General features: G+C 38.3%; 1 protein-coding gene across 1 annotated transcript; it reads right to left on the reverse strand.

Moving 5' to 3' along the window:
* Positions 1-25: 25 nt before the first annotated feature.
* LOC123762082 (uncharacterized) lies at positions 26-13,618 on the reverse strand. Its single transcript, XM_045748373.2, has 5 exons — positions 13,464-13,618; positions 4,312-4,429; positions 4,014-4,118; positions 2,720-2,889; positions 26-621 (listed from the first exon to the last, which is right to left on the reverse strand). The coding sequence occupies exons 2-5, from the start codon at positions 4,403-4,405 to the stop codon at positions 535-537; spliced, it is 456 nt and encodes a 151-aa protein (XP_045604329.1). The 5' UTR covers positions 4,406-4,429; positions 13,464-13,618; the 3' UTR covers positions 26-534.
* Positions 13,619-19,193: the final 5,575 nt, after the last annotated feature.

Here is a 19,193-nt window from a genome sequence, read left to right on the forward strand (position 1 = left end):
AAAAGGTGTTGAAGAATACGGAAAGTCGTGCCTTAGAAAACTTTAATATAAAACATACATTTCACATATTAAAGAAATATATGATCTCATAAAGTTGTTAAAACAATTTTTTTTTATTTAAAATCTAAATTACTAAATATCAGTAGTTAGGAATGTTTGATACAAATCAAACGTTTGTCCTTTGTTCTGTACATATACAGCTAGTCAGTGGTGTCAGCTCAAGTGGCATTAGTTTGTCAGATTCAATCCCAGTTGACCTATAAGTTGCCAATGGTGCTGAACATGCCATGACTATTTTGCGGACTGCTCATAGTCGTTTTATTTACGGTATTTATTTTTACTTCCTCTTGCCCATGTATCTGACAGTTCAGTATGCTCCCAATCCTGTCTATTTTTCAGATTATCTTGATTTTCATGCAGTCTCAAGTTATTTAGGAAATATTGCTCCATAATTTGAAGAGGTGATGTCGAGGCTAGTAATTGTCTTGTGTGGCCTCGAGGCTGTGTCTGAGGTTGTGAAGTGGCATTTGGCTTCTACACAATGTTGATCTTGAACTTAAAGCACATTATGGTGTTGTCGGTGTCCTTGTCGCTCAGTGTCCACACAACAGGGTACTCATCCTGCCAATACACATACACATCATTAGGAAGGCCACACAGCAGTGATAGAGGCATAGGTTATGAAAGAGGGAGAAGTTTTGAAAAATATAATGACACAGTGAAGGTCAATTATTTCTACAAGACCCTTTTTGTTCCTGTATCTTGCTAACAGAAAGCTTTCTATACCAAATTCTCTACATTGATTCAAGGCTAAAAATAAATTCCCGTTATTTTAAGCCTTAATTTTTTTTATTCTTAAAAACATTTAAAGTTTAATGAATATAATTCAACATATGAAAGTGAAGTATTGAGTTCTACACTGTTCACTATACTGGTAAATGCATTAAAATGCATTAAAATCATTTCCAACAATGCTCAGAAATATTACTATTAGCTATGTAGATAACCATGTACACTTAACTTGCCTCTCATGATAGTTCTTTGTTAAATTGCTTATACACCGACTAAATGTCTTTGGCCTTTAATCTCCACAGAAAAGATGCAAATGAGCAAATTCATCATTTTGAAAGTGCACTATAAAAAATGATGATTATTAACATTGTAAAAACAGGCTAAAAGTTTGTAGAACTATAGTGGGGTTATATTTGTTATATTTAGCCTATTAAAGGGCTTTGATTATCATGTACCATCTTTTGGTCCTGTATAAATAGCATTGAAACAGTGGAAAGAATGCAAAACAAAATCCTAAGAATTATACTTTTCTGTTCAGTGAAAACTCATATTTTCATTACCATAGGTACACAGGTTCTTAAAGGAAGAATCTCAAACTTAACGTTAAGAATGCATTCAATGGAACAAGTAATTTTAGGTAAATTAAAGAACATTCACCAATTTCAAATTTTTGCAAAAGACATTTCAATCTCAGATGAATATGAAAAATGCAATCTCATAAAGTATTTTGCATTATGGTGAGGAAGCTCTCGTATGATGCCCTGGGGTTGGTCAGGGTTACCTCGGACCCCTGTCCTGCCCCACTCCAGGCATTGTAGGTGCAAAAAAACTGGCTGAGTATTTTGATGTGTCACTGGTTTGGTGCCTTCTTTAGATAATTAGTTACTTTGATGTGTCATGATGACCTTAGCCATCCTGATGAGTTACACATGCACAAGCACCTTGTTAACTCATGTGGATACGCATCATTAAGGCCCCCTTCTAAGGAGGCAGAAGTGGTCCCTATACTATCCACACTCCACCTTGTGCCATGCTTTGACAACTGCTCCTCAGGAGGGGCCCCTGTTCCTTCTTACCATCACCTCTTTCTGTAAAGGTGGCTCTTTTTGCAAGATTCTCTCGATCCATGTTTGCAACATCTCTCCTTGTGTTCCTACCGTGCCCTCATGGAGAGTCCTGCTTGTGAAATTTTGTATGCCTCTTGACCCACATGGTTACTTACAGGAAGGCTGTAAGCCCTCCTATTATAAAACCCCTTTTTCCTTTTCAATATTTTTCCTCTCACATTACATTCATTGCTCTAGGTCCAAGTCTGTCGACGGTATAGGCTACATTATTTTTTTCCTAATTAACCTGTATATGCCGCCTGCCCTTGGAGATTAGCATCATGATGGCAGAACTTTATGCAATTTTGCGCCCTGGAGAGGCCACTCAGACCGACAACCAGAGCGCAACCCCCATAGTCTCCTGAGACTGATAGATGCCTACTACTACTACTATGATTTTTGTTACCTGCTATTTTGGAGTCAATGTTACTTTGTCATTGTGGTTGAGAGTTATAGTGCCCTTGTGGGTCTGGAGTCTTTTAACCCTTTGCATCTGGTGGTGGTCGAAATCCAATACTGGTTGTATTACTCTTAGCAGATTTCAGATGGTCGAATTTTGCTCATTCGTTTTCTAAAAATTAAATTGTGGACCAATAGGCTCTAAAACCTAGACCAGAATAAAATTAATGTCACACCTTGTACATTCAATAAAAAAAAGCTCTTGTTTCTGTTAGGTTGGGTTGGGTTAGGCTTATATATAGAGTACTGATGACGTAGTGAAAATTATATCAGGTCTTAGATGATAGAACTGAATCTACTTCATCCCTCTTTTTCTTTCCTTTTTTCTACCACTTACAATCTCCCTCAGTGTGTATCCTTACCCTAGGCCAGAAATCTTGGATGTCGAGGATGTAGGTAAATCGAGTAACATGCCCGGCGACGACTGGACAGTCTATATTGCCGTTACAGGCATCCCGCTTCTGGCCAGGAAGCGGCACCTCGAACCAAGAATTCCAGCGAACGTAGGAGTCCACATCAGTTGCGTTGATATCTGTCAGGGCCCAACATGCACATTAGTGACATGTCCAGTAGTGGGGAAATAGAGAACACATTGTAATATCTTTCGTTTATAAATTATTAACTACATACGAGTCTATAATGGTTTACCAACGCCTGTGTAATCGGGATATATATACAGTTAATGTGATAGCTGATATACGTTCAACCATATCCTTCAATAAATGTTTTTCTCATTCCTCACTGACGTTAGGGCTATCTCCAGTGCTGTTGACATGGCTTATCTCCAGCACTGTTGACAATTATCACCAGCGCTGTTGACAATTATCACCAGCGCTGTTGACAATTATCACCAGCACTCTTGACAAGGTTTACACCAGTACTGTTGATAGTGTTTATCACCAGCAATGTTGTCACACATAATAGCAACCACCACTTTTATTATGCTTATCACCAACCCTCGATTGGGTTTATCAGAAATTTAAAAAGCATATAAATGTTTGCATTTTAGTTAAGAGGGAACTGTAGGAATCTATACCGTATATGTGACCTGGCAAATTCGCTGGATCCCCGTATGGGTAATTAATTAAGATACACCAATAATACGAGGTAGAGAGAAACAATTATATCAAACTAAATAGAGCAGTACTATATAAAGAGCTGAGAACTTGCATAATTAAGGGAGCGGTTAGACAGAACCTCGAGCTTTCAGCAAAGTGTTACCAGGTCATGCTGATGACTGATACTGGAATGTTTGACCAGACCACACACTAGAAGGTGAAGGGACGACGACGTTTCGGTCCGTCCTGGACCATTTTCAAGTCAATCGACTTGAGAATGGTCGAGGATGGACCGAAACGTCGTCGTCCCTTCACCTTCTAGTGTGTGGTCCGGTCAACTTACGTTAGCCACGTTATTGTGACTCTTCGCCTGCACTGGAAAGCTTCGTCAGGTATTTACTCAGAAGGTCATCTGGCAATCATTTATAGTATTGTTTGTGGTGGTTTTGCAAGATATAAAATTTATCTACTTGAAATTATTAACACTACATAAATTATCTGCACAGGAATCATCCTTGTGCTGAAAGAAGGCCACATAGGATCCTAATATACAAACAAGCGGCCTCGGAAGGATAACAATGAGATGATTGTGACTCACCGGGTATAAAGATGGCCCTCAGGTTGTGCGTATTACCGACCCTCACCTCACACACACCCCGCCGGTTGGCACATGTCATGAACACGGCCCTCGGCATCTTCTCCTCTGACACAAAACATCAGAATCAATTATTTAGCCTTATAACCTATATAGGTACTGTATTACATATATAAATAAGGCAAAAATAACCCTAGAAATCACCGGAATGAGTAGTGAATACCGTAGTTAAAATCTTGCAATATATTCATGCACCGTAGAAAGTACAAAATAATCATACAAGTATGAGGGGGTAGCGTACCAGAGGAGCAGCGAGCGAACATGATGCGTCGGGGTTGGAAGGCCATAGAGAGTGTGGCCATCACCACCACCAACACTGCCAGCCACACCTTCATCCTCACTCAGCCACTGACACAACCCTGCAGGGGTCAAGCACAAGTCTTACAAATAAAGCTGTATGTGAATACTTTAGGTTTTTAAAGTAAAGTGGAAGAAAATCATAAGGTGACAAATTCAAGGCATTAGAAATCTCTCAATAATTAAGAAAGCTGAATTTACATTCTTTAGAAAGGGGAAGAGAAGTGGACACACGATTAAAGTATATAATAATTATATTGGGGACACATTATGTAACGGTGCTAGATATATCAACACGAAACTCAAGTCTAAGATTCAGAACACGACTTGGGTAAATACTGGATTTGGGGTAGGGTTTTAGCTCTATGGTTTTCCTGCGTTAGATTTATCAAGATCCCACTAAGGCTAGGCCTAGCAACTCACAACAGTTGTTAGTATATTATTATATTACAGTATTATTATATAATTACAGTCATTGATCTTGTGTGTGACACTTTGTCTACATACATTACATTTCATGTAATTCAATTATACAAACTCGGTAAACTACCAAATATAGTAGTATCCAAGTCATATTTGAGCTGCAGAACCACTTAGCTTTAGATCAGGAACAAAACTGGAAGAATATCAGAAATATATGTTAGTCTTCCAAACTAGTCCCAGAGCTGAATGGTAAGGTCAGTTACGAGGAAGGAATAAAGGAGTTAAATTCAACGTTACTAGAAGAGAAGAAACAAGAGACATAATCACCCCATACATATTTATCACAGTGCAGATAATGACATACCATATAGCATGGGTGGTAAACGAACAAGAAGACATAGATGTAAAGTTTCCAAATAAACCACAAATTAAGGAAACTCTGTCTCACAGCCCAAGAGGAGACACATAGACGGTATATGATCTCTACATACAAAATACCGTAGGGAGATATACAAGATAGATAGAACAGCGTCTTTAAATTTAAAAGGAAAATTGCAAGAGGATATTAGTGAAAGTTGGAAACGAAATTGTCGTATCCTGTAAAGCTGAACTGCAAGTTGAATGGATTGAAAGAGGAAGTAGACGCCACGTCCATCTAGAACTACAAGAACAGTTACGATACGAAGCTTAAACGTCAATAATTATAGAAGCCATGCATAACAGGTTGGAAAGCGGGACATTAAGTGACAGACATCACTTCCCATAGTCACTGATAAGTAATCACTGATAGCTATACACATCAACTTTTCCATTAACATTCTTAACATACTGATTGTTTAAGCTGATAAAGAGGAGACTGACAGCTTAATACAGTGATAAGTGAGGCATTTAGTTTCCCGCTCCTCGACTAATACTTTTATTTTATTTATATGTAAGAAAGTACGTCGGGTTGTGAAAGTACATACATTGGTGGTTGAGTGTTACATTCCTGCAAAGCCACTAACACACACATAGCATTTTGGGCATATATTTTTACTTATTCGATTTTGTGAATGGTAATATTTACAGAACAAAAGCAGGCCCAGACACCGGCAGTAAACAGTTAACAGGTTGCCTTTAAATTCAAACTAAATAAAAGGTACATAAATATTTATTTTTACAATATTTTAATGTAACGTCTTAATGGACTTTAATACATTCTCACGCGAGCGAGATAAATGAGCTCCATGCATCAGTTTCACTTCAGCCACATCCATCAGTCCCGTGCTTCATTAACCCCATATTTCACACAACCCGTTCTCGCAAATTTAATAAGTCAATATTGACTTATTAAATATGTACATAGGTGACATACTTAACATAATAGATACCCTTAAAAAGATTCATAGAAAACACCGACCTTACCTAACCTACTTAGTATGTTAAGATAAGCATCTTATTGCTTCGTAATTACAATTATTACCTAACCTATAATAGGTATAGGTTAAGTAATAATTGTAATTACGAAGCAATAAGATGCTTATCTTAAGATACTAACAAGGTTAGGTAAGGTCGGTGTTTTCTATGAATCTTTTTAAGGGTATCTATTATGTTTAGTATATCACCTATGCACGTAGTTAATAAGTCAATACTACTTATCATCCTTTCCCCCGTTTCAGCCCCATGCTTCATCCTTATGTATTACCCCCTCCCCCCATGAATCAGCACCATATTCCAACCCCATACATCAGCCCTATGTCTTGCACCCCCCATGCATCTGCCCTCTGCATTAACGTACTGTATTTCATCAGCCCCATGCTTCAGTCTTATCTGCTGACAAGGACGCGAGTTGCACAAGTGTGAGCGAGGAGCAATGTGCGTGGTGTGTCATTCTTGGCACCTTATGAGGATGCGTAATGGAGCAGGGATCTGCTTCAACATCAACAATTGGGAAAGCATGACACAAGACGCAAGATAACATGGTAAAGCTTACCTACAGACAAAGCATGTTACAGCATCGACTAGAGTGACTGCCTATATTAAAGGCACTTACATATGTTCTCTATAAACGTTCGAGGGAAATGTAAAACTGAAAATCTACATATGTATCTACATGTTATTCTTTCATATAATGCAGCATAATATGAAAAGTAGCAGCTCGCAAATATCTACGTTTAATATGGATCAGACTCGATGGGTTAGGTGGGTTGCTTTGGAATAGGCACAGATGTTGGTTAGATTGTTGATTTTATTTAATTTAAAAATGTCTTATTTTATATTAGAGAAATGTACAATATGACTTGCATTCAATTTTTTACATTAATTTATAAAATGCAAAAATATAAGAACACTTAAGTATCAGGATGAGCAGCACACCTTGTGGGTGCTATGAGAGTATTTTCACTCACAGGCTGAGTAAGAGCTTGGACACAATCAATCCTATGAGTGAATGTCCGATTATCAGTGGCTTTAGACCAAATGACATGAGACAGTTGGAGCTTTGTAATCATTTTATTCACAGATATAACAAAATGTTCTCATACTCTACTTAAAGATTGCTAGTGCAGGCTAGTTGACTCGACTCACATACCATGAGTGAGTCGCATTTTCTTTCATTCCGTATATGACCAATCATTCTCTAGATGGGAATATTAAATGAACTCGTAGCTAGCTCTTGATCTATATATTCTGCCTCATATAAAACAAGGTACCAGCACACTGCTGTATGTCTAAGCTTATTGATAAAATAGTGATGTTGCTCAGTAAATTCGCCATTGGGTCAAAATGTAAAAATAAAAAACTGGCACATTGAATGTAATTGGCTCAACTAAGAAGCTCGTTCTTGAGTTCACGGTGATGTTAGTTGATAAACTATGAAAATAATAATTTAGTTAAATGGTGTAAGCTGCTTATCAGTGCTGTAACTAATATAACAGTAATGTTGGGGTCAGTTCCTGAATCCATTTTGTGCCTCTAACCTTTTCCATTACCGCTCACAGGATTAGTATGGGATGCATACTAAATGAACTAAACTAAAAGCAGCAGAATGCTATCATATTGACTCTTGAGTACAGTCCTATATTTAAACGTCTGGACGTGACAAGGCGACACTGTGAGGGCTCAGCACACCCTCCACCACGGTCCTTGACACAGTTATTATACGCACTGCTCCTCCACTCTACCCACCAACATCTCCTCCAAGACTTTGTCACTCTGTTAACGTTTTAATAAAATATATAAAAATGATTATCATTATAAATTGGAGTTGGTCAAGATAGAAATTGGAGTAATGTTGCAATAACAAAATGTTGCAATATTTATATTGAATCATACGTCTCTAGTTGCAACGCAGTGAAAAATAACTAAATTGATCTCTCTGTTGTGAATATAAATGCAAGCTTTACGGGTACGTAAGGCAATAAGTAGAGGAGTTTGCAGTATTATGTGGGTACAGCAGGTACTAAAGGGAGGCTGCTTCGGCGCTCAATCTTTGTCAACGCCAAAATTACAGAAAAAACTAATAAAATTAGTTAAAGGTTAAATAATGGGTTAAGGGCAAAAATAACGCATACACATACATTCAGTACAAAAAAGTGCTACTAATTATTAATTTTTTATTGCTGAAAATATAATTTTTTAACCTAAATATAACTTAACTAAACTAAAATTAACAATTTAGCCGAATCATAGCGTCTAAATAAAGCTTAATTTCAGTGATAGTAGTCACTTCTTTTCATTATATGGAGTGCATACTTATACTGTGGTAGTTATACATGAAGCTCAGTTTCCATACTCCCCACGGCCCATCCTGTGAGCCGTGGTGGAAAGTTACCGACGCACCCATTATGGCTTCAGGAACTAAGCCCAAATGATCGTTCAACTAAGCTTGTTTCAGTATTAATGAATTAAGAGTTTGTTAACATATACAGTCACGCTATGGGCTTGGACACTAAAACTCATAATCAAGTTACAAGGCTATTCTTTCAGTGATCATAAGGTAAGCAATTATAAGAAACGTGCGGGCAATGCGAGGCTACAGAGTCTATGCATTTGCTTAAGTTGACAGGTCTAGAATATTCGGCTTGGATTTTCGGTAATATGTTACCAGATTAAAATATTTCAGACATTTACTGAACATTAGTGATAGAGTTGCTTCTAAATTCTTTGATTTTAGCACATTTAATTGTATAGTGACGTACATTATATGAATAATTATGCGAAAAAATATTAAATGGTCTGTGCACCAAGTACAACACCAAACAAATGTTTTTCCGTGTTGCTTTTAGGGCTCAAGTACTCCATTAGGCGAGGTTAGGCTTCTGTAAGTTATTCCTGTATGCCAGGCACGTTGGGCAGGAGGCATGTTAGGCTTACCCTGATCCCAGTATCCCAGCCTGAGGCTGTGTGTTATCGCCACATCAGAAAACGAAATGTCATGTATCTGAATATCACTTATTGTGGACGAAGCCTTTATTCTAGGTTTAACGCTCAGTTATATGTAGAATCCACCTGACTTATACTAATTGCCCCCACAGTTACCCTTTTATCTTCCACATCTTTCACTTTCACCTTAAATAACCTAGCTGCACCTACTTCACAAATTGGGTAAATCGCTGAAAGGTAATATAGTCACGTTGTTTAAGTGTGAAAGGATCAATGTTGAAAATGCAATGGGGTGTGCGTACATGCCAATATGCGCAAGCACAAATACATCAGTGCTTCAAGAAGTAGTGAATGAAATCCCTAAACATGTGCATGTCAGTTTCTGAACCCAATGAAGATGAGGCGCAAACCTGTCTGAACTTTCCGAGTGGACACGTAACTCAGCCAGGCAGGGAGTTACATTTATATCATATACGTATGTTTAAATGTAAGGCCACGGACGTGAGTCTAAAAACTCGATATTGCAAGAAGCTAATATAGAATATGTAGGTTTCCTAGTGTAGTTATTGAACTTAAACGGTAAATACAGTAAACGTTTATGGAAGTCAAATATAATTATATTAAACAAAGACGAAGGAACAGTTGCTGAACGCTCAGAAGCTATACCCACTCACTGGAGCACTTATGAGTTGCACTAACCAATCACTACAGACACTCGGAACATAGTGTGTATATAATTTACAAATATTCAGACACAAATGCAACTGCAGCAACCACTGGAAAAAGCATGATAAATAACTGGTAACATGAGTACTTATACAGTAGGAATCCTTCCACACCCTTAAATGCCTTATATACTTCAGTAGGGAATTCAGAAAGCACATAAAGATTATCAACAATAAGACATGAATGAAAGTCAGAGCGACGGCTCCTCCTCCTGACTTGAGACAGCAACAAAGACAATATAGAGGTTGTACACAAGACACCCATTACAATCAACACTCGTGAGCAGCAGAAATAACAACAAGGTCACCGCAACACGAGTTTACACTATAACTTATACTCAGTGTAATTGAGCACACGTTGCTGAAACAACTCCAATCTAGATGCGAAGATTTATTAGCATAAGTCTGCTGCAGTTTCGGTATCATCACCAACGCTTGTGTCATACACATAAACCAGGAATACTACCTTTTGAAATTAAAGAGAAAACTAATAAGCATATAGAATTTGCAGCCGACATGTACTACAATATCAAGCTAACACATAATGCTTCATGTTTCTGACTTACTCCACCTTCACCTCCCTGGCGTCGCCCCTTTCACCTCATTGATGTCACCACTTCCTCTTTCCAGTTTAAACGCACTCTTAATTATTTTAATTATTTTTATTACCTTTTAGTCAAAACTAACATAGAAATTTGATGAAGCCTAACCTAACCTGACATATGAATGACCTATTTCAGCCTTGTAAACTCTTGGGACTTATCCCATATAATTCCAATTTCTGACCAAGATCGATTTTGTACCATTTAGAGCTACGCTTCATAATTTCGCAACGGAACATTATCTTAATCACAGGCAAGTATTTTAGCTTCATGTCACTACAATGAGACATTCTCCCAACATTACATCCATAATAATTGATAAGGTTTTGATGAAGTTTTCGGTGAATTATTGCTCTAATTCTGCTTACAGGCTGGTCAAGGTTTTCAAAACGTTTCATGTGAGCATTACTTATGTCTGCTTTGTTTAGTTTAGACCATAATTTATGGTGCACCACCACCATAAACATCCTGTAAGGTGGATGAAAGGTTACAAAGGCCATAATGAGCTCAAGAATCGAACCCCAATATTCGTTTTGCTAAGAAAGTTAAAGCATTTGTTAACTATATAGTTTGTTAACATATGTATGGTGTAATTAATTTAGCTTATCAACGCCCTATACCTATCCTATGGGCTGAACTAAAGTATCTAAAGAGAGCTACATTAGCAGGATATACAAGCTTAGAGATACGTTGTTTCAGTAGACCTATCCTGAGTTTTTTGTTAGCTTTGTTCATTTACTATGCACCCCATACCCATCTTTCGAGCGGTAGCGGACCCCATACCCATCCTGTGAGCGGTAGTGGACCCCTACTCATCCTGTGAACGGTATTGGACGCCATACCCATCCTGTGAGCGGTAGTGGACCCCATACCCATCCTGTGAGCGGTTGTGGACCCCATACCCATCCTATGAGCGGTAGTGGACCCCCATATCCATCCTGTGAGTAGTGGTGGACCCCATACCCATCCTATGGACGTTAGTGGAAAAAGTTTGAGGCATATTATGGGCTCAGGAAATAAACCCTAAAATTAATTTAGCTAAGCAAGTTACAGCCTTGATAAGCTAATTACAGTTTAACAAGCACGTCAAGTCTTATACCACATAATGGGGTCAGAAACTGAACCACATAGTTTGTTTAGCTAAGAAAATTACAGCCTTGATAAGCCAGCTACGTAGTTTGTTAACATATACAGTACATCTATACAGTTTTCTCACAGTTTTTATCAAACTATCATGATAGAGGGGATGAAATTGTACCATTACATTTCCTGTTCCTTGGAGTTGCATTCTAGGCTATTAATTAAAAGTATTACTGTATCCGAAAATATTAGTTCTATTAAACTAATCAAGGTGAAGGCGCACTCAAACTTCCTCTGAGATAACCTGGAAGAACGGCACAGCGCTGGTGATGAATCATTTCCTGAAGGCAAGTAGTGGTGCCGGCACCCGCCACCCCAGCCACCTCCACCTCTTGTTTTATGGACAGGCGTAGGTATCCATCAGTCCGCTGCTACTCTATCCTATATGACGGCTTTGCAGAATATACGTCTATATTAGTACCTACGGGCTCACCATAGCCCGTGCTACTTGGAACTTTTTGTTCTGGGTAGCGAATCTTTAACAATAATATACGTCAAAACTAGCTATATGTTCATCTAAAAAAACATCTAACAGAATGGTTAGTCATGCACGAAATCAAATAAAGATTCGGAGCAGACTTTGGGGAGAGTATGATAATATCTTCTAATATCCGCAAGTGAATGAAATGTTCTAAAGTTCAAAGTATCTCATGCCATTTGCCTTAAAATCACTGATAACTAGAAATTCACTAATCGTGTTGAAGAGTTCTAGTTCTCGTTTAGTGAGCATACACTGGGATTGCTCATTGCTGGTAGATTCATTACCTGCAGTTACCTATCATAACTAACGATATCCCGGCCTATTCTGGTAATTACAATGTCACGCGGGTGGAAGCTGTATGCTGTCCGAACATCGAGTTCTCAATTATATACATATAGCTCTTCGTACTAGTGCTTTCTGCCCTTTGAGTGTCGCCATGCTCTTCTCATCCCTTGTTCTTGACGACGTGTGGTTTGCCAATAGAAATTTCGATAACTAGGTCTAGTTTAATTTCAGGTTTATTACATGCAGCTTGAAATGAGTGCAGTGTCTGTGTATAATTATGTTGGATAATGCCTGTGTGAGATGCTATCATTTCAGGGAAGATTCTGAACTCTTATAATTACTTTTAATATTATATTTTTGGCATATCTATTTTGCATATAGGGTTTTATAATGTTTGAAGAGATGACTTTGAATCCCATAAAATTATACTGGTATTTTTCGAGGTATTGGTGATTATTTGTAGTTTACCCCTTGTTGTTTATGAAGAACTTACAACTGTTGACAGTTACCGTGATTAATGTCCATGTTTATGTTTATATAAGAATCAATATAGTTAATTTATTATGCACCCCCATACCCATCTTGTGGGCGGTAGTGGAAAGGGTTACATGATGGGTATGGGGTCCATATTAAATGAACTATATATTGATTCTTAATATCAATCATTATAGTAGTTACTATATTATAGTAAATTATGGTACAATATAGTGCAAGGGTAATTGTTGCTCTAGGCATACTGGATTTTTGTCACTCTTTATGCGTATGCGTATGTATATGCAAGATGACACTTTCATTACAGTGCTGTATCATTAACTGGTACACTGCAGGAGCCTCAACAGGAACACTTGATGAGGTTGGCAACACTTGTAGATGAGATCTCCATACACCTCGACGCCCGCCCCTCCCTGTAGCCTAACCTCACTACACGTTTGCCGCAAATCTCAAATGATTATTTCCCATATTCTTCATAGTGGTGTTTATGTAGGGAAGTTCTTTCTCGCTGTTCACGACGCCAACTGTGTTGTATTTATAGAATATAACAATTGCTGTTTTAATTTGTTTACTGGTAATTACTGACCTACAAAAACTGGAAGAGTTGATCTGGTGAGGAGCCCGAGCGTTCTCTACTGGTGACCGGTTGCTGAACCACTGGTGGTAGTGGAGCTCCGGGCGCCTGCCTCACACCTCACTGTTCTGTCCCTCCCTCACACCCCCGTGTCCTCCCTCACTCCCCGTGTTCTGTCCCTCCCTGTGGCCTCCCTCACACCCTCGTGTCCTCCCTCACTCCCCGTGTTCTGTCCCTCACTGTGGCCTCCCTCACACCCTCGTGTCCTCCCTCACTCCCCGTGTTCTGTCCCTCACACCTTCGTGTCCTCCCTCACTCCCCGTGTTCTGTCCCTCACTGTGGCCTCCCTCACACCCTCGTGTCCTCCCTCACTCCCCGTGTTCTGTCCCTCACTGTGGCCTCCCTCACACCCTCGTGTCCTCCCTCACTCCCCGTGTTCTGTCCCTCACTGTGGCCTCCCTCACACCCTCGTGTCCACCCTCACTCCCCGTGTTCTGTCCCTCACTGTGGCCTCCCTCACACCCTCGTGTCCACCCTCACTCCCCGCGTTCTGTCCCTCACTGTGGCCTCCCTCACACCCTCGTGTCTTCCCTCACTCCCTCGTGTTCTGTCCCTCCCTGTGGCCTCCCTCAGTCTCCGTGTCCTCCCTCACATGCTCTAGCTCTTCCTTTAACACTGGCTTACTTGATCACCTTCATTGTTAGCTGACTAATGTTCTGTCATGCAGTTTTGGTGTTTAAAGTCCATCAACAGGTATCAGGTCACATGCACAAACAAATTTTATTCGTTATCAATTTATAAAATCTTACAGTTCTGTATCAAAGTAATAAGGATATTAAATATTTTTATTTAATTAACGTACAAAAGAACGAGGTACAGTGGTTGAATAATTATTACATAATATGCATATTTAATAAAACCACTATAGTACGCAAAGTTTGACAGTGCTCACTCGATATGTATCGTCTTGTAACTAGTATTTCGAACCTTTGATGTTGTGGTAGGAATTCTGTAAATCTGCACCTCACAGTCGATGATTGCCCTTGAACTGGGTGGGGACAGTCTTACATTAGCATGACCAAAATACACAGTTGCATAACAGCAAGATTTGATGCATTTCAATCACAGGATATTTAAGGTTGATATGCAGCTGCAGAAGGGCTAGTAGTCAATAACAGTAACCTGCGTTCGAGGATATATGCGTGGTAGCAGAAGTGCTAATATTAGCAGTCAGTAACGGAAAATATAATCTCTGATCTTATTTTAGTCTTCATGAAAATCTCAGGGGGTCACTATAAGTGCTGATATTTCTTAGAGTTTGGTACTGGAACCGACCCCAACTGGCCTATGACACTCCCATACCCCATGGTTCATCTTAGAAAGTTGGGTGAGGCTAGCGCAAAGGCTGGCCTTCAGCCTTGGACAGACAAATAAACGGAGAAACATTTTTACGGATATAGATACAGTGTCCCAAAATTACGTAATTATTGTGCTCTTAATTTGTATCAGAATATTATATGAAAACAAGCTGCTGTATTTAATTAATTTAAACAATGACAGTGAAGGGTTGAATTAAGCACACTCTACCCAACAGTAAAAAGTTGAATTAGGTACACTGTCCCACAATAAAATGTTTAGTTAGGAGCCCTGCTCAACAGTGGTAATGTAATTACGAAGAAAATGTGCAATGCTATTGTGACAGTACATGTATAGCACTTGCAAAGGGTTTACAAACAGACTGCTATAGGAGCATGGATATGGGAACTGTGCCCAAGCACATGGGCCATCAGGGACTATTATTGATTGATTTATAATTCAAATTATATTTTATATTTATACATTCATATGCAAGAATGTACATATGGTTGTGAAAGCACAGACATTGTGCAATGTGGGATTGATATGAGATATGAGTGGGATTGGGTGGTTATAAATAGGAGCTGCCTCGTATGGGCCAATAGGCCTTCTGCAGTTGCCTTTGTTCTTATGTTCTTATTGATGGTTGAGTGTTACATTCTTGCAAAGCCACTAATACGTATAGGGTAGTAAACATAAATTAATTCCCTAATATTTATATTAATATCTCGATTTGTGAATTGTTGCTCATCATGTTTCCATTTTGTAAAATATATATATAGAGGGCGGAGATGACAGAATGAAGTCCAGTTTTCTATTAAAAATCAAGATGGGGTACTTTGTTAAATGACTGCGTACTCGTTTTCTTTGTCGCCTGTGTGAAATAGTGCAATTCTAAACATTTTTTTGTGCCGTTATAGTGATATTCAGCATAGTATTATATAATATTGTATTTAAAGCAATTTTATAAAATGCGCTTTTTAATTACATGTATAAGTAGAAGGGTTATATATCTGAGGCCTAATAAAGTACATTTATGTGATATGCTAGGCCTATAGGAGTATTTAAGTTTGGTTTTTAACTTTATTTTTTCCTGACTATATATAGTGAGTAGTACCAAATTCTACTATCTGATTATACATTACCTCAATATATGTACGATGGTCTACATAATTACAAAAAGTACAATCTAAACAGGAGGATGGGTTGAAATATTATACATACTCATCTTTTAAAGTTATCCATATGTACACTTTATAGAAAACTGAATCTCTTTCTGTTGTTGCACCATTAGAAAACCAGCACCTTTCCTATTTTCAACAAAAGAAAACCAGAGTTCTCTCTTTACGCAAGTTCTCGTGTGTGTACTCGCCTAGTTGTACTCACCTAGTTGTGCTTGCGGGGGTTGAGCTCTGGCTCTTTGGTCCCGCCTCTCAACTGGCAATCAACTGGTGTACAGATTCCTGAGCCTATTGGGCTCATAGTGTGTGTGTGTGTACTCACTTGTTATGCTTGGGTGGGGGGGGGTTGAGCTTCGTTTCTTTGGTCCCACCTCTCAACTGTCAGTCAACTGGTGTGCAGGTTTCCGAGCCTATTGGGCTCTATGTGTATATGTTTGTACTCACTTTACCTAGTTTACCAAGTTGAGCTTGCAGGGTCGAACGTCTGCTCGTAAGTCCCGCTTTTCGACTGTCATTAGTTCAGTGCAATGACTTTCTCACTCGTTTTTATCATATTTCAATTTAAAGTTGAGTATCGATTTGGCTTCGACAACTTCCTCATCTACACGGTTCCATGTTGGTCCTTTTACGGGACCAAAGAGTCAAGCTTAACCCCCGCAAGCACAAACAGGCAAGTAATACAACTCTAAGACTAAAAGTGTTTTTTTTTTTACATCCCTATGGCCCATCTTCGTTTTCAGTTTATAATTATGTTCTCTCGTTTTACTGTTTCTTAATTTGAACATTCCTTCTATATTTACTTTTCAATCCCCCTTAGTATCTTGTATGTCGTTATCATATCCGTTCTATTCCTTCTTTCCTCCAGTGTAGTGAGGTCCAGTTCTCTCACTTTCTTCATAGCTCAGACCCCTCAGCTCAGGAACGAGCCTTGTTGCATATTTTTGGACTTTTTCTAGTCGTGCTTTATGCTTCTTTAGGTAAGGGTTCCATGCTGGGGCAGCACACTCAATAATGGATCCCACAAAGGCTGGCACAGATATAATGACATAATCAATGATGGAGTCAAGAGTTTGTCTCCTGTGGATTCTCTCCCATATTGGTCTCCAAATGTCCGAGTTAGCCAAAACTTTTGATCGTGGAGGGAATTTATTGCCATCTTGGATGGCCTTTGAGCAGCCGAGGGCAGTAATATTCTGTAAACAGCAACAAAATCTAGTATATTTTTGGCAAAGTGAAATTCACACCAGTTCCTCCATCTATCATAATTCTATTATGGAGGAAGAACGGCACGTCTATAGATCATCCAATAAGGTTAGCAAGACTTCTAGATGTTACTACTGATAGGCTTCATTTCTTACCACTAGATTTCTAGATGTTGCCACTGCTTTATAGTTCATTTACCACAGCTAAATAAACTACAGGATTCAGTTCCTGAACCCATTATGCGCCTCTGTAACCACCAAACCATGTGAATAGTAACAATAAATGCATTTTTACTGATGCAACTTTTAAGTAGTTTATATAAATAAAATATAATTTAGACAAGTACTTAAAGCTATTGCATATTATTATAGTTATCATTTAGTGGAAAATTATGTTTAAAATTCGAAAAAACGGTATAAAATATTAAGTTTACCTAACTTTACCTTATCCTAAATAATCTAACCTTACCTAAACTAACGTTATCTTACCTTACCTGACCTAAGCTGATAATAGGCTTCATGTGCAATATATATATGTGTAACATGATGGACATGAACCAATAATAATAATAATAATAATAATAATAATAATAATAATAATAATGAGAAAATCAAATGGAGCTGTGAGGTGACTGGAACACAGTTGCACCCAGAGTTCCAGTTGATTTTCTTATTGATATATCACGTTAGTGTGATTTATCTGTGTAAACAATAATAATAATAATAATTATTATTGTTATTATTATTATTATTATTATTATTATTATTATTATTATTATTATTATTCAGGTAAATAATGGCCGTGATTCCTCTAATAAATGTGCGATTGACCTGAATTAGGTTTATCAGAGCATAAAGTAGATTGCCATGTTTTAACAGTGTTTTAAAGTTGTACGTATGTTGTATCAGTCAGTGTGTGGGGTTCACGTGTACATAATATGTTGAGTGCGTGACGTCAACTTGTGACAAGCGCGTGATGATGGAGTTCCCATGTGGACCTGATTCATCATCTTACTATGAAACTTTCAAGGACCTCTTCCCAGAACATTTAGCTTATCCTACATCCTAGGATGATATATGACTCCTACATTCGGCGCACTACACAAATATATGCAGGAGACACGCGAACGCAAAACGACATATAAGGTTTCAAATGACATTGACTTATGGTGAGTACAAGTGCAATACAGTAGGCGTAAAAGTGCCATACATGATGTTAGTGGGACGGGAGCTGGTAGATAAAATCTTTCTTAATTTACGTTGATTTAGTTATAATTATTATTATTTGTTTGCATATACGTTTTTGTGCCTGGTGTGTTTTTTCTTGAATTTAGCATTACTCAAAATATTTAAAATATATGACCCATTGTGGCGGCAGCTGATCCAATGTCCGTAGCCGGCCTTTTTCTTAAGTGATCAATGTGGCGGCCACAGACGGGAGCCTTGACCACTGCCGCCCGTAACTTGTTGCGTCTAGCTGTTCCAACGCATTTCCGCTTAGGAATACCCGTTGTTAGGGTCCGGATAGTCAATACTCTGACCATCGTAAATAATAGTCATCTATATCATGCATCTTTACTTTTAACAGAAATGTTTGACGAACCTTTTCAAAAGATGTTTAAAATTTATGTATATTATGTATGCCGCCTTGTTTTAGTCATATAATGAATGCAATCAAAATAGTTTTTTAAACATGAACTATTTCCTCGGAATTTTGACTTAGTCGATTACATTCTAAATATTAGTTAGGGAAGGTTTGAGTTGGCAGGGAATGAATGACATTGGACAAATGTATATGCAAAAATAATATAGTCAATCATTGGTTTGTCAATACTGTGATAGACGAGTGAAACAAACAAGGTAGCATCAATGAAGCAAACACAATAGTAAAATTATTGTTTAACCAGATTCATGCATGAATGCAAGTGTATGGAAAATGTAGCAGCCTAGTATGGGTCATATGCCTACTGATGAGTGTTCATTTGCAATCTATGTTAACCATT

This window comes from Procambarus clarkii, chromosome 34 (genome assembly GCF_040958095.1).
Source record: "Procambarus clarkii isolate CNS0578487 chromosome 34, FALCON_Pclarkii_2.0, whole genome shotgun sequence".
Classification (NCBI taxonomy): Eukaryota; Metazoa; Arthropoda; class Malacostraca; order Decapoda; family Cambaridae; genus Procambarus; species Procambarus clarkii.